Here is a 26129-nt window from a genome sequence, read left to right as displayed (position 1 = left end):
CTTTTTCTTCTGGCAGTGGGTCTGAAGTACTAGTAGGTATGTGATACATGCCTTCTTATAGCTCACAAAAACAAATGTAATTGATCTTTTTTCTAATCTAATTCTAATCTAACAATTTTAATCTTTTTATGTTGTTTTGCTGCTGATTGAGTTGTACTAAGCCTTCTCAAGGACCTGTCAGTTTAAATGTCAAAGGAATGTGGGTGGCTTTGATAGAGTATGTATTGAACTTTTTTTAACTGTTTAACAGGATTTTTCTTGGGTTTCAGGTATCAATCCTAGATATGTGCTTAGAAATTGGATGGCAGAGTCAGCCATACAAAAAGCTGAAATGAATGATTTTTCAGGGGTAAAGTATAGATTTGCATTCCATATTATGTCATTTATGAAACAAGCAGTATGTTCATAATGCTGTGACCAGTGCTGTACTCTAAGACTATAAACAGGCAATGCAGTTGTGGCACCAGCTGTGCAGCAGCATGTCCCCTGATGAAGATTGGTGTGTCCAAATATCACCCATCATAGTGGGCTTAAAGAAAGTGATATTTGGTAAGCTGTGTGGTAAACTGACAATCAGTTGATTATCAGTCCTGGCTGGGACAGCCCCACATCTGGTTGGAGAGTCTGGGGCAAAAGCGGTTTCTCGGGGGAGCTGAAGGGCTTTACCCACTGGGGATTTTAAACCCTGCTGGGAGCTTCTGATCCCCCAGGTCCTGGCAGCATAGCCAGAACTGTTGTGCTTGGGGTTTAAAGTACCCAGCAGGAGAAGCTCTTTAGCTCTGGTTCCCCCCTGTCCCTGCCATGGGCAGTTGACTGTTGGCCCATTTTCAGTGTGTTTGGATTTTTTTAAACTATGTATGCCACCCATGTGCACCCACGGTTTTGACATCCCTGGCACATGGGAACCCTGGGATATGGGATGTCTCCATGATCCTGTTGTCTCTGTGTGCTGGCAATGACTAAAAAACTGTGCGTGCTACCCAGCTGGGGGTTACATACCTTTTAAAAACTGTGTGCAGTCAGTTGTGCTGTACATATGTTTTTTAGACATTCCTGACACGTGGGGACCCTGGGACTGGGGAGAGGCTCTCCAATTCCAGGGTCCTGTGTGCCAGGGGTGTAGTAGGTACCACCATTCTTTGACAGTACATTTAGCTAATGCACCATAACTGTAGTGTCCACCTTGATGAAGCAGGACAAACTATTGATAGGTTTTGTTGTGCAAATGTTTTTGGGCACTTGTGGCAGCAAGTGGCAAAGACATCTGTGTCTTTTTCCAGTGTAAAACTTTTCATGTTGTTACAAGGGCAGTGCCTATTCACAACCTAAGAGTGATACTGCTAAGCAGCTGGTAGAGTATTTCCTTGTTCAGTACAACACTTAGCTTGGTTGTCATCATTAGCAATCCCTTGATTTGAGGATAATTTGAGCATGGTATAAAATTACAGAGATTTTCTTCTGCCTTGTGTACAGTGACTTATTCCTTTGTTTTCAGGTTCATCTCCTGCAGCAGGTTTTACAACATCCCTTCCAGAGGCAGTCAGTGGCAGAGAAAGCTGGCTACTCACTGCATCCACCAACTTGGGCCAAAGACCTTAAAGTTAGCTGTTCATCCTGATAAAGAACAGTGGAAGCAAAAGAAAATGAACTGGGTCAGAGTTTAAGCCTTCAAACTGGACTGGAGAATCAGGCAGCACCATCCTGTCTTCCCATTATGGTTTATTGCAGGCATGGTTCCTTCAATCTGCTAAGTAACCACCTTTATAAAAGTCATAAAAAGAGTAGAAATGGAGTCCTGTGTGATTATGCTACTAGATGGATACCAGCATTTACAGCTCTGATCCTCCTGTATATTTATGCATTAATTTGTGTAGAGAAGATATAGTTCTGTCTGGCTATTCTGTTAACCTCTCCACATCTATGCCCCTACAGCTGAGGGCCTGATTAGCTGTGTTTCCCTAATTTTTAAGGACTGGCTAATTTAAAATGTGCCTCACCTATTTTTGTTCCTACAATAGCTTGTTCTCACCCAGTATGTCTGGAATAAAATTTCTGTTCTGAAAAGGGCATTTGCCAATTTGGAGGAAGAGAAAAGTATAACACTTAGCAGGACAGGATTAATATCACAGAAATAGTGACCTGACCAACTTCTGTTTGTTTATTTACAATGCCGCTTGTTCTTGTATCAAGGGAATGAACAGGTGAAGGCTAGAGGGATACATTCTTTGCAGACTTTGGTGCCGTTCAGGCTTAGTTCAACCCTTCCTCAAGTTTTAGCATTTGACAGAAGTACTGCAGTTTATTGTGCAGTGCTGTAGTCCCTCCAGGGATGTCTGCTCAGTTGACATGGAAAAGAATCTTCTTGAAGACATCTCATTATATAAATTTAGATCAAGATGCTTTTCAAATCTTCCACTGAGCCACCCGATACTGTGAAAGTTTAGCAAAAATGTTACAAAAAATGGGGATACAGTTGAAGGCATGTGACTTAATACTGGTGCTGTAGACTTCCCATTGCTACTGTTTGAGCTTGCCTTTCATTATTAATATCCCAGCTTCATCCAAATGAAGACAAGCTGCATGAAATTTCATAGGAGTGTTCTTATGACAGAGTAAAATCCTTCTGGCTGATCAGATTATTTAGGAGATCAGCTATTTTGAAGATCTGAGTGTGTAGAAAGGAGGTGCTCTCAGTTCCATGGGTAAATCTAGAATTTTCAAAAGTGGGAGTACAGATGGTGAGGTGCATTATCACATATGAAATAGCACACATTTTTCTCCAGTTAAAAATAAACGAGGAGCTTTACTAATATGCCAGAGGCCTAGAGCTGTATTCATACAGAAACAAATGCAACTTAATTAGAATGAGTTAAAAACAATCTGTAGGGCTGTGAAATAGGAGCGTCATTACCAGGAGCAGCTAGCAGACAGCAGAATTGCAGAAAAGGGCTTGCTTGATTGGTGAAACATTAAGACCATAAACAAAGAGAGGGTCATTAACACCTGTGGGATGAAGAGTTTAGAAGGCATCAGGTAGATTGGAATGAGCCATGAACTCAGTTGAGTCCCTCAGCAGTGTCTGACTAGAAATGCTGCTGCTACTGCCAGGCAGTTGGTTTTAAACTTTGGGTAGAGAGAGCAGGAATGAAAGGGGGGTGCAAGTGCACCAGTGCAATCCCCTGGATCTGCCCCTGCTCACTTCCTAAACCTATTCCTAACATTGTTTTCATTTTTCATACACCTGAAATGACTGGTTTAGAAACTCCAAACTTCTGTAACATCTCTTGGTTCTGAAATAGAGACCTTTGAGCAGTATAATGACTGTTCCACACATATGTCCATCTTAGATTCTCTCTTCATTACCTCTATCTTACTGAGGATTTGGTGAAAATGGGATGATTATTCAGGGCAATATCCCTAAATGCTACAGGGTTTCGAATGTAAATTTTTTGACATAATGTGAGATGATATAATCACACAGTAAATCTAAACCAAAAAATTTGGCACCTGATGCAACAGGAGATTAGAGTAGGATGGGAAGGAAGTCATGGATTTGTGATTTAACTATATCGGGGTGCTCAATCCCCAGCCCTTGGGCCAGATCTGTCTTGCAGAGCCACGTTATCCAGCTTGCAGGGGCCCTCATGGGTCCAGAAATTTGGTGGTGGTGGAACAGTGGCAGCTAACTGGTGTTCCTCTACTGTCAAATGTTCAGACCCAGGGGGAGCCTTGTAGACTGGATTTTATGGCTGTGCATGCTAGATTGAGCATGTGGGGCTGCACAGGGTAGTGTGGGGCTGCCCGGGGCCAACCGGGGCAGTGTGGGGTTGGTACAGGGTGGCATGGGGCTGAGTGGAGTGATGCAGAGCCAGAGAGAGGTGGTGCAAGGCCCGATCCTGGCCGGCAGGGCCCAGTTCAGCTCAACGGGGCCAAAAGATTAAGCACCATTGATCTACATGGCCTAAATCAGGAATTTCTCTACTCCAGGGCAAATATTGCACAATGTTGTTCAGTTTTGCTTTTGATCAAAATAGCTGCCTTTCATATGAGATTCAGCACTGGAAAAAACATAGTTTCCTTCCCAGAAACTCATCCTCTAACTGGCATCAAGGCTGATACCGATAGTCCCCAGGAAGAACGGGTGAGAAGTATATTAGCACCTTTGGTTGAAAGAACTCAGCTCTTTCTAGTGTGGGTATGCAATGCTTGACATACTAGGGCTGTTACTGGAGGCACGATTAGAAATGGCAGTCAAGCGTACTTCTTTCCATTTCCTGTTCGGGACTAGAACATGTTGTTATAGTTCTCTCTGTGTTTGTCACTATAAGATTAAATTTCTGTAATGTACTGTGCATAGTATGACCCCTGTACAGCCTTGAGAAGCTGAAGCTAGCATAGAATGTGGCGGGTTGCTTGTTAAGGGGGATTTTGCTTCAAGATAAGACAGCATTCCTTATAAAAAAAGTGCCTTACTACCACAGTTGGGATTAGCAGAGGTGTTCAAACTAAGCCCTTCAGCATTAAAGGAGTGTGTTACTGAAAGGAAGGTGTATTCTTCAGCAGTAGAATTTATTCCCAATCTGTTGAACCTTTGACAAGGACATAGGTTCTTAACCACTTACAGAAACCAAAAAAAAAATATATAGCACAGTGGAATGTGGAAAAGTCAATTTTGCCAACCAAAGCAAAGTTGAAAGGAAAAATTCTGGTTCATTTTGACCCAAGCATCTAATCTTGCATATGTAGGCCAGATAATGATGCCCCATCACATCTCTGCCCCATGGAACAATAGTGAAAGTGTGAAATATGATGTATGTCTATAACACTCACATTTGAACACAAACATCACGTTTTTCAGTAGCAGCAAAAAGTGACTTACTTCATCTTTGGTGTATGGTTAAAGGGCAACTCTTATATATTATATAAAATTCTTTTACTGTGACCTGATCCAAAAACCCACTGATGCATGCCAGAAAGCTTTTGAATCAAGTTGTTTGCATAATTACACATGAGAGTTATCACAGGACATAATGCATGCCATTAATATTCCCTTTTGTAGTAATCAAACAGGAACTTTTTTACCTTGACAAATTGAGGATGAAAGTAGGACTAAAAGCATCAGCTTTTCAGTAAAGATGGTAGCCAGTCCACTCTTGTATCATCTGGTTTTCCCTGATAAGGACTCTGTCAAAACCTGTTATAGCCAAGTCATGTCGTTCCATGTATTGTCTGTCTGCTTTCATTACTGCTGATCACAAGATGCTGCTGACCTATTTTAAAACCTTGTAAGGGTGGACTAAGTCCTGCAAAACTGCCTTTAGAAACTCCCAGATGATCTCATGGGCAACTTGCACCTTTTCCTTCGCAGTTCTTACGCATGTATTCAACCCTTGTATTGCACATATAGAGTAGAAGATGTTAATATTAAAGACTGCGTGGAAGACATGCTGGTATTTCCCTAGCTCTATCAGTTACTATAAATTGTGGCAAACCTGCATACAACTGAGCGATAACTTGAGATTTGAATGGAAGCCACATTATATTAAACTATCCAGTGAGTTCACAAGAAATTATGAGTCTTCATTTCCACTGAGGATATTCTACTCACACTCTGTTTCTGTCACTAAGCACAGGCAATGATGTTTTCCAACTATCTCAGTGATTGAAAAGAAACTGGATGCTGCACATTATGTTTTGGATCAAGTTTAACCTGTTAATGGAGTGGAGATGCTGGTATGAAGGGGCAAAGCATTGTGAGGTACTTGGCAGGAATTGCAGTCTCATTTTGTTAGGAAGGTATCAGTCCCTGAGTTTTCAAGGCAGTATTGTATCTTTGTGTTATTGGTTTCACTGGTAGATACGTGGAGAGCAGTGGAAATAAATGATGTAATTAATTGTTGCCTACCCGACAACATATAATCCTATTGTGCTTTATTGGATAAATAAGTCGCAATCATCTAAATCAGGGCTGTCCAACTGGCAGCCCATGGGCTGTATGTGCCCTGTGAGGGCTTAATCTGAAGCCTCCTCATCTCCTGTCCACCCATTAACAAAGAGAGAGGGTCATTCATCTCTGGACTCCCCGTTCCTCCACTGGCTTCCACTTTCTGCACTTTCCTCAGGGGGCACTGTGGCATGGCACAGCCTGTGGTGTAGGGTGTAGTGCAGAGGGACAGTGTGCAGTCAGAAAGCTAAGGGTGAGGCCAAGACTCCTGAGTGTGTAGTGGAGCAGGGGGTTACCCACAGCTTGCACTGGTGCAGCCAGCTCAGCATGCAGCCCCTAGCTCCTTAGAAGTTGGCCAGCCCTGATCTAAATCATTATAGCCTATTCCCGGAGTTTTCCTTTAAGGCTGTCTGCTCATTTTTTGTATCTCAAACAAAGCTCCCCTTTTACAACATCCATTGTTAGGTATTTGTCTGTGTAACTATGAATGTAAAATACCCTTGTGTCGTGACAGAGCGAGCAACAAGATGGGGAAATGAGGCAGAGGTCTAAGTGTTCCTCTGAGCACAATGAATGCTAGAGAAACTGTGCAACTTAATTCATCAGCTCAGAAACTCAACAACATTAATCTTTCATCAACATAATGTGGTTTATTTGTGATAATAGGTGAGTGGTGTATAAAAGATAAAGCTATTTGGTATAAAAATGATCAGATAGCAGATGTTTTCATGGGGGGTTTTTTTATACCTAACTACTCTTCACAAAATGACATTTGGCTCCTTAACATTTTAGATGTTTTTGCAGTTAATATAATTAGAAATAGAGTACAATCAGGTGTTTGCAATCTTCTTTCCACCCCCGTTTTAACTTTACTTACTTGTGTCTGTCTGATCAATAAGGTTATTGCTATGGTTTCTATTTGACTGGCCAAGCTCATTTCAATAGCATTTCTCAGTTTGGAGATAGTGTCAACTTCTAAACTCCCAACCCAATCAATTCCAAACATCCAGGTAATGCTCTGTTAGGCATCAGTAAGCAGGGCCATACTGACATTTGTGAAAATCAGAAAACCAGAAGAGGCACATGAGGAACATGCTGCTCTGTGGCATCTGGTTAGCAGAGCTAATGCCCTCAACTACCTCTGTAGTTGTCCACAGATTGATGAACCAGTCGGTGGCAGTCATTAACACTTTGTGTAACATTCCTCCCTTAACTCTACCCTGCTCATCCTTTTAGTAAAGTTTAAATAAATACTGACAATCTGAAAGAGGAAGTAGAAGTACACACAGAGAATGTACACTTGCCTATATAATAGCTACTGCAGAATAACTCCATATGTGGACATACTTAATGCAGAAAAATAGTGTCTTGGATTTGACTGACAAATTATTTTCTAGTGTAATTCTATTGCAGCCATCAATTCTATAATAGAAATGAATGGAAGCCAATATATTGCCTTGCTTCAAACGCTGGCAATACAAAACATATTCATTATAAATAGCTTTACAGGATAAGCTGCCTGAGAGAGAGAAGAAACAAGTGACAAGACCTCAAAGACAAAATCTTAAAGTACTTGAAGTTGCCTGCTACCACATTTCAATACAAATGTTTGCTCATTAAATTTGACACTTTGTGCAGGTATAAAATAGAAGATATTTTTATTTGAGCACTAACAGAAGATGCTATTCAGATTAACAAGGAAGAATTAAACTGAATCACAAATGAGGAAGAATGTAGGTAGAGACATATTCATACACAGACATAATATGTTTTTATAAAAATGAATGTCTTTAGGCACAGCTGAAGACCAATGCTAATAAGTATGGGGGAAAAATGCTAACCAAGGGAAAAAATAACAGATTTTTTATCTTAAAAGTGGTTTTGTCTAAAATAATTAAGATAAATGAAGTTTATAGGTTACAGCTTTGATAGCTGACAAAAGTATTTTTAACCATCCTTGAGAACATATCAGTCTAAGCCATTTCAGTAAACGTGGCAGATTCTTGAAGGCACTTGGAATAGGCAATGCCACCCGACATCCTAGAGAGAGTCCTGAGTTTGTTTGGTTGTTTGGTTTTTTTTCATTAAAAATATTTTTGGGAGAAAAAATGACTTTTTGATTAAAATGAAGAAAATAAACATTCAATTAGGGTAAAAATTTCAGTATTTTTTAAAAAAATACTTCAAAAGTGAAAATTTTTGTTTTTCAATAAAACTAAATACAGAAAATTTACATAAAAACTGATTTCCTCCAAAAATTTTCCATAAGAAACAATTCATGTGTTTTGATCAGCTCTAATCTCACCATAGAAATGGTACATTTACTCACTGGGATTGATCCAACTAGTCCTGCTGCCAGGAATCCTAAGCATTCAAATGGGCTGAGGAATGAGATAGGGGCCAAATTTCTTGCCTCAACCAGCAGTGCTTGCTGGATCAGTGAATGGCTGGGGCAGAGAAGACAATGGTGTTCTGCCCCATTTCTTTGGATCCCCAAGAGGAATTCTTATAGTAGGCAGAATTCCTCCAGGGGCTCCTGATCTAGCACCCCCAGCATGACTTCCCACAACAAGAGCTGTAGTTTAAAGTTTGTTCATCCAATAGACTTCAGGATGTATTACTGCCCCTCTTTTTGTCTAGGGCTTTCCTTAGATCAGACATGAAATCTAGTTGTCCACCTTCAACCCCAGTGGACTTTGTCTCTCCTACTTGTTCAGTATTCTCTTGCTTTTTTGGAGCAGGTAGACCAGGCTTCCTTGTCAGTGGTAATGGTTTACTGGTGCCAGAAGCTGGTGGAGATGGAGGCGGAGGTGGAGGTGGAGGTGGAAGGGGTGGTGCCAGATCTCCAGTGCTGTTGCTAAAGGAAGGTGGTGGAGGGGGCACAAAATCAGGAGGACACTCGTAGGAGTCAGGTGATGGGGGTGGCAAATCACTTCCCATGTCAGGCGGTGGTGCTGGAAATGAGAGAGGATCCGATAGGGAAGCTGTGCTGCCTCGCTTGGCTTTTGAAGGCAGACAAGGTGAAGATACAGTTGCTGAAGATCGCCGTTGAGGTGGGGGTGGAGGTTGCAAGGCCTGTTTAGCTTGGGGCTTCTGTGGCCTGATGGTTGGCTGTGCTGAACTAAAGTTGTTGACAACATTTGGTTTCTTTTCCTTTAATAAACAGAGTGAAATGGTCAAAGGGCTGGTGTTATGGGAAGAACATATATGAACTTATGTTTCTGTCACATGATTTGAAATGACATGAACATGCACAAGATATTTTCAACATTTTTTACTACCATAGAGCTAACAGGAACCAGAAAGTGTTTGAGCCAGACCTCCCTCAACATAGCGTCACAGTGGGAAAGGTGGCAGATGGTCTCTGAACAAAGCTTCCTATTGTCAGCATCTGCTGGGGGTTCCAGTTATTCTTTTTGATTATGGGGTGATAGATAAAAAAAACATTTTGCAGTACCAAGCACTTCTCCCTTTAGGTTTCATTATTTCTGTGGAGACTGACAAAAGCCAACAGCAGGGATGATTTATTTTATAAAAATTCATTAGAAGCTCAGTGTATGGTACTGATAGGAGAAACAGTGGGCAAACTGCAAAGTGTGCAACTGTATCACTGCACCCCTCTCTATCCACCCCTGCCTCTGAAGGACAAGGACAGAACTTTCCCCTTGCTGAACTTTTTGTGCTGGCAGAAGCTTCCACTTCAGTTTGCAGTGGCAACAGGATATTACAGAAACAAAAAATCCCATTGAAGTTTGAATGAACTTTCAGTACAAGCTCTGTCCTTATAGCTTTTTCACTCATGCCTACAGGTAATCTATATTAACTACATTATAGTTATTGGAGGACTCATCCATACAGATTGTCCCTGAGTTGAAGGGAAATAAAGCAGGCATGGGTTATCTGCCTCTCTTTCCTATGTTATAGTTATGTTCTCTTCTCAAGATGTTATTCCTATTTTTAATTTTTTTTAAAAACTAATGTTAAAATAATGAAACACCAGCTGTCTTCAGTGGATTATGACATTTAGCTATCCTGGCATACCATGGCATTGAATAATCCGTGGGGATACCAGAGGTGAACTCTGTCTCTGGGAGCAGGGTCCATCTTCATGCCCCTGGGAGTGGGGGTTCAGTATACATGCTGCATCTTCTCTTGAAATGGGGTAGTGGGTTCCTTTCTATGTGTCTGTTCAGCTTTATAAATCATTGAAGATTGAAGCAGGGCTTTGGCTCTTTGGTCTTGATCTGGAGGCAAAGAGGAAAGTCTGCTACTGCTGCTCTTGCACCCAGATGAGGACCAGTAACTATCTGCTGTGTGTCTTGCCTTCTGTTCAAGTAAGATTTACCTTCCGTCCACTTTCCAAAATATGGTAAAAATGACCAGAACCCTTTAAGCTCTAGAAACATTCATCCCAAAAAGGTAATGTGTGCAGGTCCTTTGATTGCTTCCTTGAAGCAAAAGTGAAGGCAAAATACCCATCATACAAGTTAAGAAAAATAAAGCGTTGGTTAGCGGTCATTAGGAATGTGTTTGCTTTGGCTGAATGTTACCCAAACAATCATTCCCAGTGTGTCTGCTAGTCCATATTCTGAAGATTAACACAGCCCAGCTGGCACAGCCTGAATGTATTCCCTCTTCAGTGTGGGTGGGTTTTTTGACCCCAGGAAATTCCAGGGTCAAAAAAACCTGTGTGGAAAAAAAGCAGGGTGGTGCACGTGGTGGCAGTGTGCACTGCCCAAAACTAGGGACTGGCCCATCACAGCCATGCTCCAGCTCCCAGCCAGGCTCCCAGCTGCAGGAGTGCCATGGCTGCAGCTTTCCCACCCCCGAAAACCCCAGGAAAGGCTGCTGGAGGCAGCACAGTTGCTGGCCCAAGCCTCCCCTACTGCACCTGGGGTAACCTGCCACACATCAGAGCATGCATGGCACAGGCATTCCCCAGGGACAAGCAGCAGTGACACAAGGTGTGCTGCTGCTTCTTGTCCCTGGAGAGACAAATGCCTGTGCTCGTGTGGACACTGCCACAGTGTCTCTGTGCTGTGAGGAGGGAACTTGGGTGGCTGGCTTCTACTGCTGCTGCCGAGCAGTTCTTGGCTTTTGTATTGTATACGTTTCATATGTATTGCACAGAGTTTAGGAGTGGTAGGGTGGCAGTGGTCAGAAGAGTTAGTTATCCACTTTTTCAGACAACAGGACGGTCGCTCCACCATCACTATCTCTTAATACTCTAGTGCAAGGGTGGCCAACAAGTGGCACAGGTAGCGTCTGTGTATAGCACATGGCAGACTGAGGCAGGCAATACAGCAGCAGACTGGGCAGAGCACAGGGAAGGATGAAGGAAGCAGAGCAGCACATCAAAGAGAGAGCACAGTGCTGGAAGCAGAAAGAGCAAGCAGGAGAAGGAGATAAGAGTGACACTTGGGGAGGGTATGGGGCTAATTTGTGGTACACCTGCCATAAAGTTTGCACACACAAACGTCTCTCCTCTCCCACTCCAATGTTTTATGACAGTAGAGTGAGGGGGAGGGGAAACTTTGGAACAGCAATTGAGTTACATTAGGGTGTAGGGCACCAATAGTAACCTCGATTATGTACCTTTGCAATCTCTGCTTGTTTTGGGGCCTCTGAAAACTCCTTGCTGGCAGGAGGTACAGTGTGATGGATCTGTCCATTTGCTTGAGCAGTACCTATAATACACCCGAAAGAGAGAGAAGAAAACAGTTTTATTTCTTTCAACCGGGGGAAGCAAAGGCATATTAGGAATGAGGGCTACCAAACAATGTTTGGATTCTACCAGAGGAGAAACAGTTACAATTCTTGTATAGTAAATATCATAAAATATATGACAATATCAAACAAATACATAAAACCCCAGAACCCACATCACCCATTACAACCATGCTTGTTTGCATCTGTATTCAGTTTAAATATATTTACTATGAAAAATAAACTGTTAAAATCAATAATCCTATGAATCCTACTATAATTGCACGTAACCATCCTATAGGAAACCAAGTAATGATGACCAAGATGGAAGGAGTGGAATCAGTGTAGTGACACATAGTTGAGGAGGGGTGAGGGTCCCTCATTTTGATTGGTGGAAGGGGGCTGGCTGTGTGACGAGGCAGAGGTAAGGCTGGTACTGGAACTGAGAAGGAGGGTTGTAATTGGCCTTTATGAGAAGCAAGCATGGAGGCAAGGGAGCAGAGTTAAATATAGCCCTCTCTGACCTGCTGCTACTTAAATTCTTAACCACAGTTTACTATTACTAAACTTGGGGATGCCATTTTAAGTTAAATTCTCCAAATGGATTGTAGATTAATGCATTCCATTTTAATGGAGCCTGTTTCAATTTAGAGATAAAAGTGTAATAGTTTTACAAGGATTTGAACACTGGAGCTATAGTTTTAAGATAATGTGGACAAGAGAATCTTTCTCTTGACATTATTAAAACAGCTGATAGCTCTGAATCTGTTTTTCCTAGCAGAGCCTTATGGAAGATTTGTGAACCTGGATAGTCCCAGAGTAGCAAATATTTGCTGGCTAAACTGAAACTCTGAAAAAGTTTTGTATACTTTTGGTGTGTTTGTAAGAGGCTGTGCATAAATATCTTGGTACTGCCAACTGCTGTAAGTGAAAAGGAGAGCAAAAGAAAGTATTTTGGTTTTAACTAGAAAAATAAACTGTCTAGTCTGCTAAGGATTGAATGAACCCTCCAGTTTAGTCTGGGATTTTTAGAGACAAACATGCGAAAGAAGTAGAGATATTCTTCTTTGGTGTCTGGTGCATACATTTCTAAACTGCAGGAGCTTAGTGATTTTCTTAGTGTAATTTATAACACTGATGCAGTAAAGATGAAGGATGTCATGACTGAGATGCCCATGTTTGTGGACTGCTTTTTCAGTTAAAACAAAAGAAGGAATCTGTAATTTCCATGTTTGTGCTTATATTATCATGAGTAATGTCAGTCAATGTTATCACATGGCATAAAACAAAATAATAGTAGCCTGGGCCTCAAAGGTAGGACTACCTAAGGTGAGAAACTAGGCAGAACAGAAGTATAAAGTGTTCCCACAGGGATGCCTGGATTATAATAGTACTACAATGGAGGGCAGAGAAATCTGCCTAGAAAATTTGGGACTGGTTTCTTAAAGGTGCTCCTACTGGAGTTCATGGGATTTGTAGATGCTCACGTTTTGGAAAGTCGGCATAACATTTACTGCCATATTAATTACTGTATTGGAAATTACAATTCAGTGCCCTATTGCTCAGTTCAAATCACGTGACTAATTGGTCATGGCTTATTTGACTGCCAATTTAAGGCCCAATTGAGCAAAGTACTGAAATGTATATGCAGCTTCAAGCATTTGAATAATCCCTTCAGTGTCAATCAGTCTATTCATGCTTAGGGACCTAACTAAATTGCAGTTTCATGAATCTTGCAGAAATGGCAACATCCAAGATTGCTCACAAAAACCTGGGTTGCCCACAAAATCCACAAAAAGAAAAAAAAAAAAGTTTTTATTAAATCTTCTCCTGGGTGGGTGTTGCAGACTGCCCAGGAGGGGAAAGTACCAGCTGGTGGGGCGGCACAAAGGGGGCAGCAGACAAGATGACAGTCGCCCCTCCTCCCACTCTTCCCACCGCCCCCAGGGCCTCTTTACCAATCAGTGCTGAGGGGTAGGACTGGACAGGCATCCTTCCCTGTGCTCTGCCAGCCAGCAGTTGAGATGGAAGCCACCCCCTTGTCCCTCCTCCCACCTGGGGTCCCTCTGCCAATCAGTGCTGAGGGGCAGGGCCACCACAAATGGGGCTCATCATACCAGGACAAAGCTATGAAAATGACTTTGTCTTGCCACAAGTTAAATTAGGTCCCTGTTCATACTCAGTTGCTTCTTGGATCAGAGGCCTTTACTGAACATTTGGTATTCTGGAACAAGGATACTGAAGTGACCAAGTATACTTAGCACATATGAAGTTTTCATCCCAGCTTATGGAAATGAACTCACTATACTTGCAAATAGCATGTAAGTGCTGTGAACGCAATAGGAAGTGTTCCAAGTATCCTGTTAAATCCTGTTAAATGATTTTATTTGTGTAATTACAAATCATGTACCTTTTAACCGAGAAGCAAGGTCAAATTCTACTGTGCCAGTGACACCACTGCAGAGATATGTATCAAGGAAGATTTGGGCCTTGGATCTTTGCATTTTATTTGTTTATTTAGAATTATTTCAACCCATTTAACACAGTGTCATTTTCTTTATAGGGATTATGTTCCATGTTGATTGGAAATTCAATTAGGAGCTCCCATAAGCAGGTACAGTCAGTCATGTGAGCATGAGCCTGCTGCAGAGGTGGGAACACCACTGAAGATCCCAAATCCTGTTACCTAGCTTAGGGAGAAGCATCTTTCCTAGTATAACAGCTTGTACCTGCTCCCTGCGAACTGGCTGTTCGCTCTAGCCATCCCTTCTCCCCAGCACCTCCCTGCTTATCTCACATGCTGTATCTTAATCTTATTCAGTCCGCAGGTGACTAAAGAGAAGAATCTAGTTGAAGGATGCGTGGTTTTGTTGGACCTCCTGGCATGCCATATTCTTAGTTTGGACTTTCTCTCATCTGGCGAATCTTGTTTTTAATTCCTCAGGCCAGTCCCTCCCTCTGGAAGCTTCTGAATCCTGAACAGGCTTAGCACCAAGCTGACTTTCCTTGCAAGCTGTTACATCTCTATCAGCGTTCCCCAGGCTTACCCCAGTCAGTTCCCCTGGGTCTCTTCTCCCCAGTCAGATCCCTTGCTTCTCTTGCTACTGGGTCCTTCCTTTATACTGCTCTCAGGGGTATGGTATCTAGCCTTAAAGAACCCTGTCCATTTGTCCTTGAAGGGGAATTGAAGGGATCCTACATACCTGCTGTTTGTGTTTTATCTGTCCTACTGTGAACAGAACTCAAGAGCTACCTACAGGAGCTTAGGAACAACATACTCAAAAATAGTGTCATCTCATTGAGGTGTGAGGTAAGATCAGGAGGGAGTACTGTACTTAAATCCACTGTCTAGAGGAGGGCAGTCTGACACAAAAACATAATCAGGAAGTTAGGATATAGCTAAATGGAAGCTCTCTTCCAACGTCTTCAGTTAATGGGTCCTTTTCTATTTTATAAACTGCACTAGACTTGAGGATAGTATTGGACACTTGGTCCCACCCATCCATCAAACATGCACACTGTGCGCAAAGATAGCCAACCAAAGTTCACTTTGGGTTTGCTAATATGAATCCAGGCCTCCTTCCCTCTGCAATTTTATTCATGGTGTTCGCTCTCATTCAAGTGTTCCAATGTTTTGTGTTAAAATGAAATGGAACTTAACAATACTGCTTTTAATTAGAAGTTCTGGTCAAAATGTGATGCCAACAGAGCCAGGCGAGAGCCCAGGGATGATGCAGTATGTCTAGGAAGAGCAGTGTCTTTCAACTTTGGAACGTCCTGGCATTGTATATGAAGATTAACATAGCGAGAAAGAGATGAAAACAATGAGTGTTGGCATGGGATTAGTTTGGTGCCAAAGATCTTCAAAAACACCAATTGTGCAGTTCAGGGTGTTTGCAGACACCATAAACAGTAGCCACAATAAAAATGATCTACATATATAGCTTGCATGAGATGGGAGAAAAGGAAACTCCACCTGCCTTTCTAACTAGTGATTGAGGTTGATTAAGAACAGCTCCCCCAACCCCTGCTATGTCTGTGTGGGGCTGCTGACTGCTGTTCTTCATTTCAGCCAATATTGTATAATGTAATTGGAACAAAATATTCCGCTCCATTTTAAATCGTCAGGTAGCAGCTGCTCGTAGTTAGACATTCCAGCTTGTCTAACATGGGAAAAGTGAGTTCTGGCAAATATGTAGTTCTCCATATTTTGTCATAGCTACTATGTGTTAAAATCCAATTACCTGCCCATATTAGGATGCTAATAATCCTCAGCAGCTAAGTCTGTAGAGAAAACATCAGTTAATAAGATCTTTCCATGGTATATGACCATGTAATCTGACCCGTTATTTCAGATTAATAGCCAGTGGAAATACTGGCTTGTTGTACTGCTTCTGTACTTGGACAGAGCTTGCAATATATGCAATTTATCACTGCTGTAATTAATTTTCATTTTGATTTTGTTCCAAATTTTTGTTGCATATCTGCTGTGTTAGGGTTGAAGTGTTATAGCTGTGATGGTCCAGGAAATGTGCGAGAGGCAAGGCTTTTTTTATGGTATCTTTTATTGGTAGTTGTAGTAATTGTATTAACAGCTAAGAGAAGTATTAACAGCTTTCAGGCACATACTATCCTCCTTTTGGTCTTCTCGCCCAGATGGTCCAATAAAAGATTAAAAAGGAATCCTTGCCTCTTGTGTATATATTTTGTGTGGACAGTACATGCACGCACCAAACAACTCTCACTGACCGTTTAAAAACCCTGTATGCCCACTGCTCCTGCTGAAATACAGTCACAGTTTAAAACGAGTAAACTTCTCCTGCGCACTCCCATCCCACTTTCCCCAGTCTTAAAGCCTAGAAGGCAACTGCCGCTTGGCTGAGTGAGACAGGTTATGTTTCAGAATCAGCTAACATGGGTCTCTACACCCAATGAAGTCATCCATTATTTTACTGTACTTTCCAAATCTCCCTCCTTCATCTGAACTCGAGAAGCCAGTTCCTTAAAAAAGGTCCCAGTGCCTTTAGGACTCTGTGCCCTGTTATGTCTGAACAATAAATGGGCAACAGAGATGCTGCAAGTACAGCAAATACCTCAATCCTCCCCATCCTGTAACTGTGCTCTGGTGAAAATGAGTTTGCTAAAGATATCTTGCCCCATGGTATGATGGAGTCAAATAATCTCCATGCAAAAATGAGGAGAAAGTAGAGAACAGAATAGCTCATAGCTGTATTGAACCCCTCCCCAAATAACATTAGCATCACCCAATCTCCCCTTTGGAGGAGAAGTTCCAAGGCTGAGTCTAGGGAGGAAGAGATGCTTTTGAGTGGAAGGCTGGAGAATTCTAGCACTCATGTCTGCGCTTTCAGTCAGGATAACAAATAGTGGGAGAGAAGCCATGGTCAGATACCACTGAAATAACATGCATAAGTATGCGCTTACTTAAATCTGCTTTGGTGGCCTTGTTTGTATATTCAGGCTGCTTGCAGATGTTAAAAACAAACAAACAAACAAACAAACAAACTGGATTTTACCAGAAGAAGCAGTGCATTACTTTGACCCAGCTCTGCAGCATCTGTATAGATTGGGTGCTTCAGCAGCACTTTTTGGCACTTTTATCTAAAGCTGATTCCATCAATTATTAGATAAAAGCACCAAATAAGCCCCACTAAAGCGCCCAATCTCTACAAACATCGTGCCAGCTGGGTCCAACTAATGCTCTGCCCCTTCTGGGTATGTGCTGGGCTTGATGCAGGAGTGCATGGAGTTTAAATAAAGTGCCATGCTGGGGTTTTTTTAAACATCTGCAAGCAGTCATAGAAGTGTAAGCTCATTTGTACAGGACCTAGGTTACAACTGTTGTCCTGAACAGGACATTTTTTTATGAATCTAGTGGGAGAGTTTTCCAAGGATAGATCCTAGGCAGAGTAGTTAGTCAGTTTAATTGTGAAGCAAAATGATCATGTGAGCAGTGATGGTACCTGTTGATGATGATCCTGTGCTCACAGCTGGTTCCACAATCCCTAGGCTTGTCCATCGAGCTGCCAACCCAGCCCGTTGTACTGCACGCTCGTAGTTATCATACAGTGTCTTGCCATACTGGGGAAATAAATCACACCTTTTATCCTGAGTCAGAGTGTGAACACACATGCCTCGCTGGCCAGACACTCATTTGGTTTGAGCCAGGTTTTTTGATCCTGTTCCTCTCAACACATTTTGATTAAAAACACCTATTTGTGCCAATTATGTCCCTCTGCCCAAAACTTAGTTACATGCTGGGGGAAGTTTTGCACTTGTATCAAGCCTCACTGGCTCCAATGCCCAAGTGGAGTCCCATTGATTTCTATCTGATTCTGTCATAAGTATAGGACAGAAAACTCAGTATAATATTTAGCTCTTTTAGAATAGTGCAAACGACCTTTGAGGTGTACAAGGGCAAGTAAGCAGCATTATCTCCATTTCACAGATGGAAAAAGGAATGACAGAGGAGCCACAGTCTCTCAGTGACAACACCTGAGAGAGAATCCAGGTCCTAAGCCTGGTGCACTGGAGCACAACTGGCTGACTTGATATTTTCAGCTTAGATTTGGATACTTTGAAACCCAGCTCAAAACCAAGCGTAACTGGGAATGTTTCCAATGACTTCCCATGAGTTACCTTTATGGGGTGGAAACAGACATGCCACTTTTATTATTACTATCAAGTCAGGCATTTCAGGGCTAAACCATTATTGTGCTATGGCAGGGGTTGGCAACATATTGCCTGTGGGCCAGATCTGGCCCATGGAGCCACTGGATGTAGCCCATGGAGCCAGAAGGGGCTGGGGCTGGGCATCAAGACGCTGTACTGCAGCTGGGCAGCTAGAACCTGCCCCTGTACTGATACCACTTCTCCCCACCCCCTGATGCAGCACAGGTGCAGCTTCCAGGAAATGGGGAACCGATTCAGGGCCAGGCAACTTCAGCTGTGCCTGTGGTACAGCCAGGAGCTGGGGAGCGGGCAGAAGTGACAACAATGTGGACACCACCAGCTAGAAGCTGCATGGTGCAGGCAGGGAGCAGACAGTTAGAGAGAACCAGTGCCAGCAGCATGGGTTCAGTTCCAAGCTGCCGAGCCCTGGCATAGCTCCCCTCCAGCTGGAAGCTGCACTTGTGCTCCTGTTGGGGACTAGGGTGCTAGGAAAAGCATTGCTGATGCCAGTAGTCCTAGGTGCCTGGCTCTGGCATGGATGCATGCAAAACCGCTCTCACTGCTGATGCAACACTGAAGCCACCTGGACAGGACCAAAGTGGAGCTGGGTTGTTCCAGCCTGTGACTTGAAAAGGCTGCCAGCCCATTAAGTCAGAACGGCAAAGCATGCCAAGGAGCAAGCTTGTAGCATGCTTAATGGAACAATGCTGAATGCCTAAGCCCTTAGCTTAGCCATCAAGGTCTCCACCATGACTTTTTGGTGTCACTCCATAGACGAGAAGCAGAGTGGCATTTCCTGAAGCTGAGATCAAGCCACTTGTTTAATGCCTGGATGTAGTGATTATACAGTGCAGTGGGAAGTATGACCGTAGCATGTGGAGATGCAACAAGGTAGCTTTAATCTAGCTAGCAAGGGTACCAGCTGCAATGGAGACATGATGGCTATAGGGATACCTGGGTGGTCTGTGTCACCCCATCTTCACTGCTGCTGGTACCTGAGCTACCTATACTGAAATTAGCATGTTCCCAAGCCTACACATCCCAATCACATCTCCAGCTGTAACACAGGCATAGCTCTAATGACAGCCATTTAGTGGGGTTGGGGGGTGGAGCTGGGACAGGGTCCCGGAGGAAAAAAATAAAGAAAATGCCTTTTTACTTGCCTTAGCAATTCTTATTCCAGTTACCCACTGATGTAGAGTCCACTGGTCATCACAGCATAAATACTTGATATATTGCGACTCCTTCTGAATCTGTGGATGCTGAAATGAGTAATTTGTGCAATTATAAAACTATATATATAGCCAGCAAAATGTAAAAAGCAGAGACCCAGTGTGATGATCTCAGTGAGAACAATGCCTTTCTAAATTGCGTTAGCCTGGAGATGATTAAATCAGTGGTGGAAAAGAGCATATAAAAAGAGTGAGATCACAAATTACAGTACATGCAGATTAATGTTAGCAGTGTTTTCTTATAACAAATTTAATGCATTGCAAGACAGGCTTGCTTTGTGAATTCAAGAGTTTTAGAAATCTAAAATGTGATCGACGGGTCAATAAAGTGTACAAATGTCATAGTTTGGGGCTTAACACTTTAACATATTAATATGAGGAAGAATGGTTCTCGTTGCAGTTTGCCTTCTGTAAAGCATCCAGACTATTGAACATGAGTAGTTTCCAAAGAGCACGGTAAATCTGGATAACCAAGGACTTTCCCCTGAAACACAGGTTTTCTCTTTACACTCAGTCTTTCTTTGGGCCTGAGTCTAGTTCTGTTCCTCCAAATTTCAGTCTATTCTCCTTGATCCTGGGCACTCCTCATCAATACTGGTGTAAGATTGTGGTACACTGTGGCTAGAGGATTATACATGATGAATGCCATCAAAAGTGATATTTTTTCAGGGATACTTAAATCCTTTCAAATTCTTCTGTTCTTTGTTAAGCACAGAGACCCCTTCCTGCCACTGCTTGACACTGATGCACCCCTACAGCTCAATCTGCTGCAATTTCAGTCTGATACTTCCCTGAAAATTGTACCTACTCAGTTGTTAGATTTTGAAGGAATTAGCCTCCCATGATACAATGCTGAAAACTATAAACACAAGGGAGCTCTAACAGTCAAGAGTAGGAGCTGTCTGCTGCCATCTATTGGTGAATTGGGGGAGATGGAAGAGCAGACAGTATTTGTGTGGGTGCTACCTGCTTGGTCATTCTGGCTAATGTCTATTTAAGTGTTAATAGTCATTCAAGCTTCAGGTATGGGGTTAATGAAATACTGTTTCCTTTTAGCTGTGGCAAAAGGGCAACAGAACTGTGCTTAATATGTCTCAAGTGAGGAATCATCATCACCTGAACTTGTATTGCATGGCTGAAGCATGTGCTGGACATGTGCGCAAGTGCATGCATGCAAAAGCAAAAATCTGTGTGCGACTGGATCCCCTCCACATAGTAATGGCAGCGATGAGTGAACTCTGGCCCCCCACACAGGACCTGTAGCTGTAGCAGAGTTAGGCAGTCCAGCATGAGACAACGATAAGATGATAACAAAGCATTTGTCCGTGAAATCCCAGTAGCACTTTCCCTGCCAGACCTGCCGGAGCACACCTCTGGAGCTTCTCTGACAAAACACCACAAAGGCGCATGGCAGGGGAAAGACGGGGAAGCATGGTATCAGAGAGACTTTTGCCCATTGGAGGCTCACAGGAATAGGTGGGCAACCAAGGCAAAGAACTATCATCCATGTTCCCACTGGGGCGAACGTTTTAATTACTAGTCATATAAACATGTGCTTGGCTGAGGTATTTTCTCCCTTAATGCAGTTTTCTGTGTCCCAACCTCAGTGCTTGTAAGAGGGGCAGTTTTGTCTGTTAAGGATGCCCAGGTTTCTTTGAGGTCGCAAGCCAGAACTGTTTAGAAATTTTAATTTAAATATGTAGGTGTTTGAACCCAGCCCTTTTACTACCAACAACTCCTGGCATTAATGGCTATCACCGGGTTTTTTATCAAGGTTCATTGCTGGCTGTTTGTTCTGGGAGACTCTACCTCTGCCCACTCGAGGTCTGACTCAGTCTTCGGGACACCCCAGAACAGGCGCTCCTCTTTTGCAAAGAGCTGATATCATATGGAAAGCATCAGCCCTGGATGTGCCTCCAAGAGACAGCCTCTGCTCTGATCTGTAATGTCCTATTCAATCCAGAAGATGGCATCAAATCCCTTTCCACTGGACTTTCTTAGGGCCATATGTTTCCATCAAAGTGAACAGCAGCTTAATGATCTGGTAAGTCTCCCTTCATTTTTCACAGACCACATTTAACAGCATCTTTTTTGAGATCTTTGAAAACAAAATTAACTGAAATAATCAGGACAGACTGGGAGGAGCTTGCTCCCTGGCTGCAAATCAAGGCTGAGTAGGCAGGAGCACAAAACAGTCATGTTACCATGTCAGATACGGTCCTGCCTTAGGGACACACTGCTCAGAGGAAGGACCCGGCCCCAGGAATGTGTCAGTGTCCCCTGCACACAAAGAACACCACATCCATCTGAGTGGATCTGGCCAGGATCCCAGCTGCTATGGAGCTTGATGACATGTCTCTGCATGCCATGGAGGACAAGGATGCTAAACCCAGCAAGCATGCAAAGGTAGAAGCTGTTTACTTTTCCCATACCCCTCTGCAGGCAAGAACTGGCCCAGTGTTTGCAGTTGCTGAACTGAGCCTGCTTCAGAGAATTTCTAACAGTTCTTTTCAATAACAACTACAGCAAACCAGAGCCACACTCAGTACAGGACAAAATGAAGGCTAAATCACTTATCAGGAGGCTGAATAACCACTGATCTCAAAAGGATGTGAGGGAGCATAGCACCTCACAGACTCAGGCTTTTCTTTAGTCAGGTAACATTAGCCAGCTAACATTCATATTACCACTCAATTAAAAACAAAGTAATATTCCTTATGAAAAATCTGTTTAATGTAGCAGCTGTTTCTATCTGTTTTCTATGTTGTTGAAAGACAAGCTCTCTCTGCCTGTGAGTAACATTTCCTCTAATGCGGTCTCTGACTCGGAGCCCCCTGAAGGTCAGGGGGAAAGCTCCTTTCACCTTTAATATGCTTTGGACCAGGTCTAGAAAACTACATCTAGGGGCACGTTTATATGAGATGCATTAATCTAAGTTAATGTGCATTACGGGTGCCCATTTACATGTGCATGCCCTTAATGAGCATTAACTTAGGGTAATCATGACTAAATTTGGTACTTGCAAATGCAGGTATCAAATTTAGTCACAATTAGTTAATGCACATTTACACACATGTACACGTGACCTTAGCACTAACTTTAGTACCGGGTCTGCCTAGCTACTGCAGGGCCACAGGGGCACGCGGCAGGGCTGAATTGACTTGGGACTAACTGTAGCGCGAAGTGTACTAACTTTAGTCCCAAGTCACTGCACATGTTGACATCTGCCAAAAAACCAACCAAACAATGTGCATTAGCTTAATGCACATTAAATTTAGTCAGGCTTAAATGCATGTGTAGATGCACCCTAAGGGTCCAAAGCCTTTGCATCTTTTAAGTGCAATATCCCCACCACAGCAAGTCAGCAGAGGTAGAGCCTGGAACTCTGAACACCAAAAATGAACAAACCTCTGTGGCTTGCTGGGATTTTGGTATTGAGAGCCCTGCATTCCCTCCCCAACAAAGTGTCCCCCCAACCCCAACATTTATGGTGGCTCAAATGTGATTCCCATGGACTTTTAGATGCTTAAGACAAGCATCCCTTGATAGAAAGTGTGTATAGCATGTAATCCAGTCCACACAAAATATAAGACTGCTACTGTGAGTGGGTTAGTAGAGTTACTGTGTTAGCACAAGTGGTGGAGTTCTGTGCTGTGGAAGCTAAAGATGCCAGCTTCATATCCTCCACTGATAACCCAGGTTGTGAATCATTCTACAGGCTTTACTAGATGATGTGGAATGGCTGGACCCAGAATGACTAATGTGGGAGGGACTGACCTATGTAAAATCCTGATCAACAGAGGAAAGCTATAGACCATTCATGTAAATAGGCTTTCCCCATCCCGCTGCTTTGGATTCCTAGGACAATCTGTTGCTCAGCATATGGACCCAGATCCCTAGCCCTGCAATAAGCTCTGTGTGAGCATGTGGGTGTGCCTGTGCAGACATCATAGCTAGATCAAGTCTTTGTTCTGAGACAAACTGACAAAAGTGCGAGCAAGCTGCAGCCGATGTTTCTAGGTCTAAAAGCAGATAAGCTATTTTGTTACACGGTTCATATTGTGCTCTGGAGAGGTCACTGCAATCATCTGACAGCAAAGTGAAAACATCTGTTTCTGCTGAAGAGGTTTATTACCTTTCTTTCTGAAACATCTAGAAATAAACTGAATTATAAAGAATAACTAAAAAAGCAGTGGCTTGACTTTTGCAAGCCTGACTTGAGTGACAAGTGATAACATACAAGCAACAGCTAAATAAACAGGAAGGGAATTCAGCCTTTATCTATGTTAAAGGCCACAAAAAGCTGTCATACTATAGTGCCTGCAAAATCATTACATGGTGCACTGACATTTCATAAAAAACTACACTATTTATCTAAAAGCTTTCTTCTGTAGATCTCAAGGTGCTAAATAATGATGAGTGGACAGCATCACTGCTGTTTTACAGATGGAGAAACCAAAGCCTGCAGGTTAAGGGCCTGATTTCCAGACACACTGGGCACCCACCACTCCAAAGGAAGTCAGGAGGCAAACCTCTGAAAATCTGGCTGACAGCAAAGGACACCCTTGAGATGAGAACCTAGTTCTCTGCTCTGAGGCTCGGTTTCCCCCCTAAGCATCACTACAGCAGATAAATAATTTAGAAACACTTGGATACTAACAGCTGATTTCTAAGAAGCTGTAGAAATCCCAAATTTATGCAGAGATTACTTTCTCAGATATAAAGTAAACTTGTTGCCTCAGGAAAGCAAGACAGTACACACTGAAAACCTAAAGAGAAGGAACTGAAAGATGTGGTTTCTATGGCTTGTGCCAAAAAAAATGACTAAAAGTAGCCAGTCTGCATGTTTGAAGTCGGGGATTATCTTAATAACATACTCTCTTTATTTCACCTTCTTTTATGAAAATAAAAAAATAACTGAAGCTGCTCAGGCATCTCACTGGCTTCCTTTCCCCAAATGCATGGATCAACACCGAGTGTGAGACAGAACAATAGCCAGAAGGTTCAGGTAAGCAGCCAGCTTTACATAAACCATAATCTTTCAATTTAGTCCAACACTTTAAAAAAACGCTTGTTCGTTTAGGCCTGTTTCCTGGGTGCTCAGTTTCTGTCATTTTGGCAGTAACATAACTGGGAGTAGCAAGTGGGGCACCAACCCTAAGGGTTGACTATGTGGGAGCACATGAATCCCACCGGGGACCTTTACCACAGCAGGGGGCAGCAGTGTGGTAGGACGGGAATGCAATGGAGCTCCCCCAGCATCAGCTACTGCAGGAGTAGCAGTAGCCAGCAGCTGCCTTCCCAAGCAAAGAGCCCGGGCTGGTAATGCTTCCCTCCTCCCTCTGAATGAGCTTCCTGTGCCTCTTTACTTTAGGGCTAGTTTTCACTCACAGCCCCATTGCTTTCAACCTGAACCAAATAGCAGACGTTTTGAAAATCAGTCCCAAGTTTGGTATTTGCTTCTAAATCCAAACTTCCTGCAACCAAAACATCTCCCTGATTTGCTGAAAAAGTATGAATAAGCTGCACTGCCTCATTCAAAGGGAAGTATGTTTTCAATTGACCTATACTTCCCTAGTGGCTGAAGTAGTATTTTAAGTTTAGCCATTTAAAAAAAGGAATTGACAGATATTATTAACTAAAGAGAATGGCTTTACACAGCACATAAAAACTATTTGTTAGACTGTTTCTCACACTCTCCTTTTCTACCCTCCATCTGTACATTTAGGCCTCAATTCTATAAAAACATACACATGTAATCACTTGAGGGCAGGACCCCATTTTTCAGCATGTCTGAAACAGTTCAGTGCTAATTAATAACATCTTTCTACACTTGCCATCTTGCCATCAGACGAGTGGTGGAGTCATGAACATGGATCTGAATACTCATCTGAAGTCACAAAATTTCTCATCCATGTCTGGTTTCCCTTGATAACTATTCTTTTCTGCCTCTCCCTCCTGTCATTTATCTACCAAACACTCTTACCTTGGACCTTCACGTCCTTGAAATTGTATCCTATTGAATGCTTTATGTACAAGCCTCAGTGTCTGATGAGTGTAGCAGGTGTGGGCTTGGAGCATATCAGCAGTGACCAAACTGATGACAAAATTCTCTGCTGGAATAACTCCAGTCTAGCAAACCAAACAACTCTGGCAGGGAGTTTGGCCTTAACTGTCTCTAGAAAACTGGACATCTGAAAGAAGCATGGCAGCCTCCAAAGGATATCAGGAAAATTTAGCTAGATAGCTTGCAAAGGAAAATGTACCCAGCTGTGGAAATGGAGTATGATGATGCCCTTGTCTCAGTTTATCCCCAGGAAACCACTTTCTTTTCATCCTAGATTAATTCAGCATTATGCATCATTACCTTCAGATTACTCAAGCAAAACCAGCACCAATAAACCATAATTAAATCCATTCTTTGGCTCAGACACATCAGACTGACTAAACCAATCAATTTGCATATAGATTACCTTGCTATTTGTCTGCTTTGAAGGATTCATTACAGTGATACAACCAGCTCCCAGACTAGTGAGTATACTCCCTCATAGATCAAA

The 26129-nt window shown here is 42.7% G+C and overlaps 2 protein-coding genes across 7 annotated transcripts in view; one reads left to right on the top strand and one right to left on the bottom strand.

The window, feature by feature from the left end:
* LOC149865009 (uncharacterized) overlaps positions 1-1788 on the top strand; it is a 45721-nt gene extending 43933 nt beyond the window's left edge. For all 3 annotated transcript variants that reach the window (XM_090047388.1, XM_090047390.1, XM_090047387.1), the window contains exons 18-19: positions 270-349; positions 1496-1788. In XM_090047388.1, coding sequence (XP_089903514.1) covers positions 270-349; positions 1496-1618 — 203 coding nt within the window. In that variant the 3' untranslated portion in view covers positions 1619-1788. The remainder of the gene's footprint in view (positions 1-269; positions 350-1495) is intronic.
* A 5512-nt stretch (positions 1789-7300) lies between these two features.
* The window catches only part of APBB1IP (amyloid beta precursor protein binding family B member 1 interacting protein), a 107303-nt gene continuing 88474 nt past the window's right edge, over positions 7301-26129 (bottom strand). For all 4 annotated transcript variants that reach the window (XM_090047386.1, XM_090047385.1, XM_090047384.1 and 1 more), the window contains exons 12-15: positions 19504-19602; positions 17632-17749; positions 11540-11631; positions 7301-9097 (exon numbers count right to left, since the gene is read on the bottom strand). In XM_090047386.1, the coding sequence (XP_089903512.1) occupies positions 8552-9097; positions 11540-11631; positions 17632-17749; positions 19504-19602 (855 nt within the window). In that variant the 3' untranslated portion in view covers positions 7301-8551. The remainder of the gene's footprint in view (positions 9098-11539; positions 11632-17631; positions 17750-19503; positions 19603-26129) is intronic.

Source organism: Crocodylus siamensis, chromosome 5 (assembly GCF_052110815.1).
Source record: "Crocodylus siamensis isolate JL-2025a chromosome 5, ASM5211081v1, whole genome shotgun sequence".
Classification (NCBI taxonomy): Eukaryota; Metazoa; Chordata; order Crocodylia; family Crocodylidae; genus Crocodylus; species Crocodylus siamensis.
Note: the sequence above shows the minus strand (reverse complement) of the source record. Positions and strands in the feature narration are given on the sequence as shown.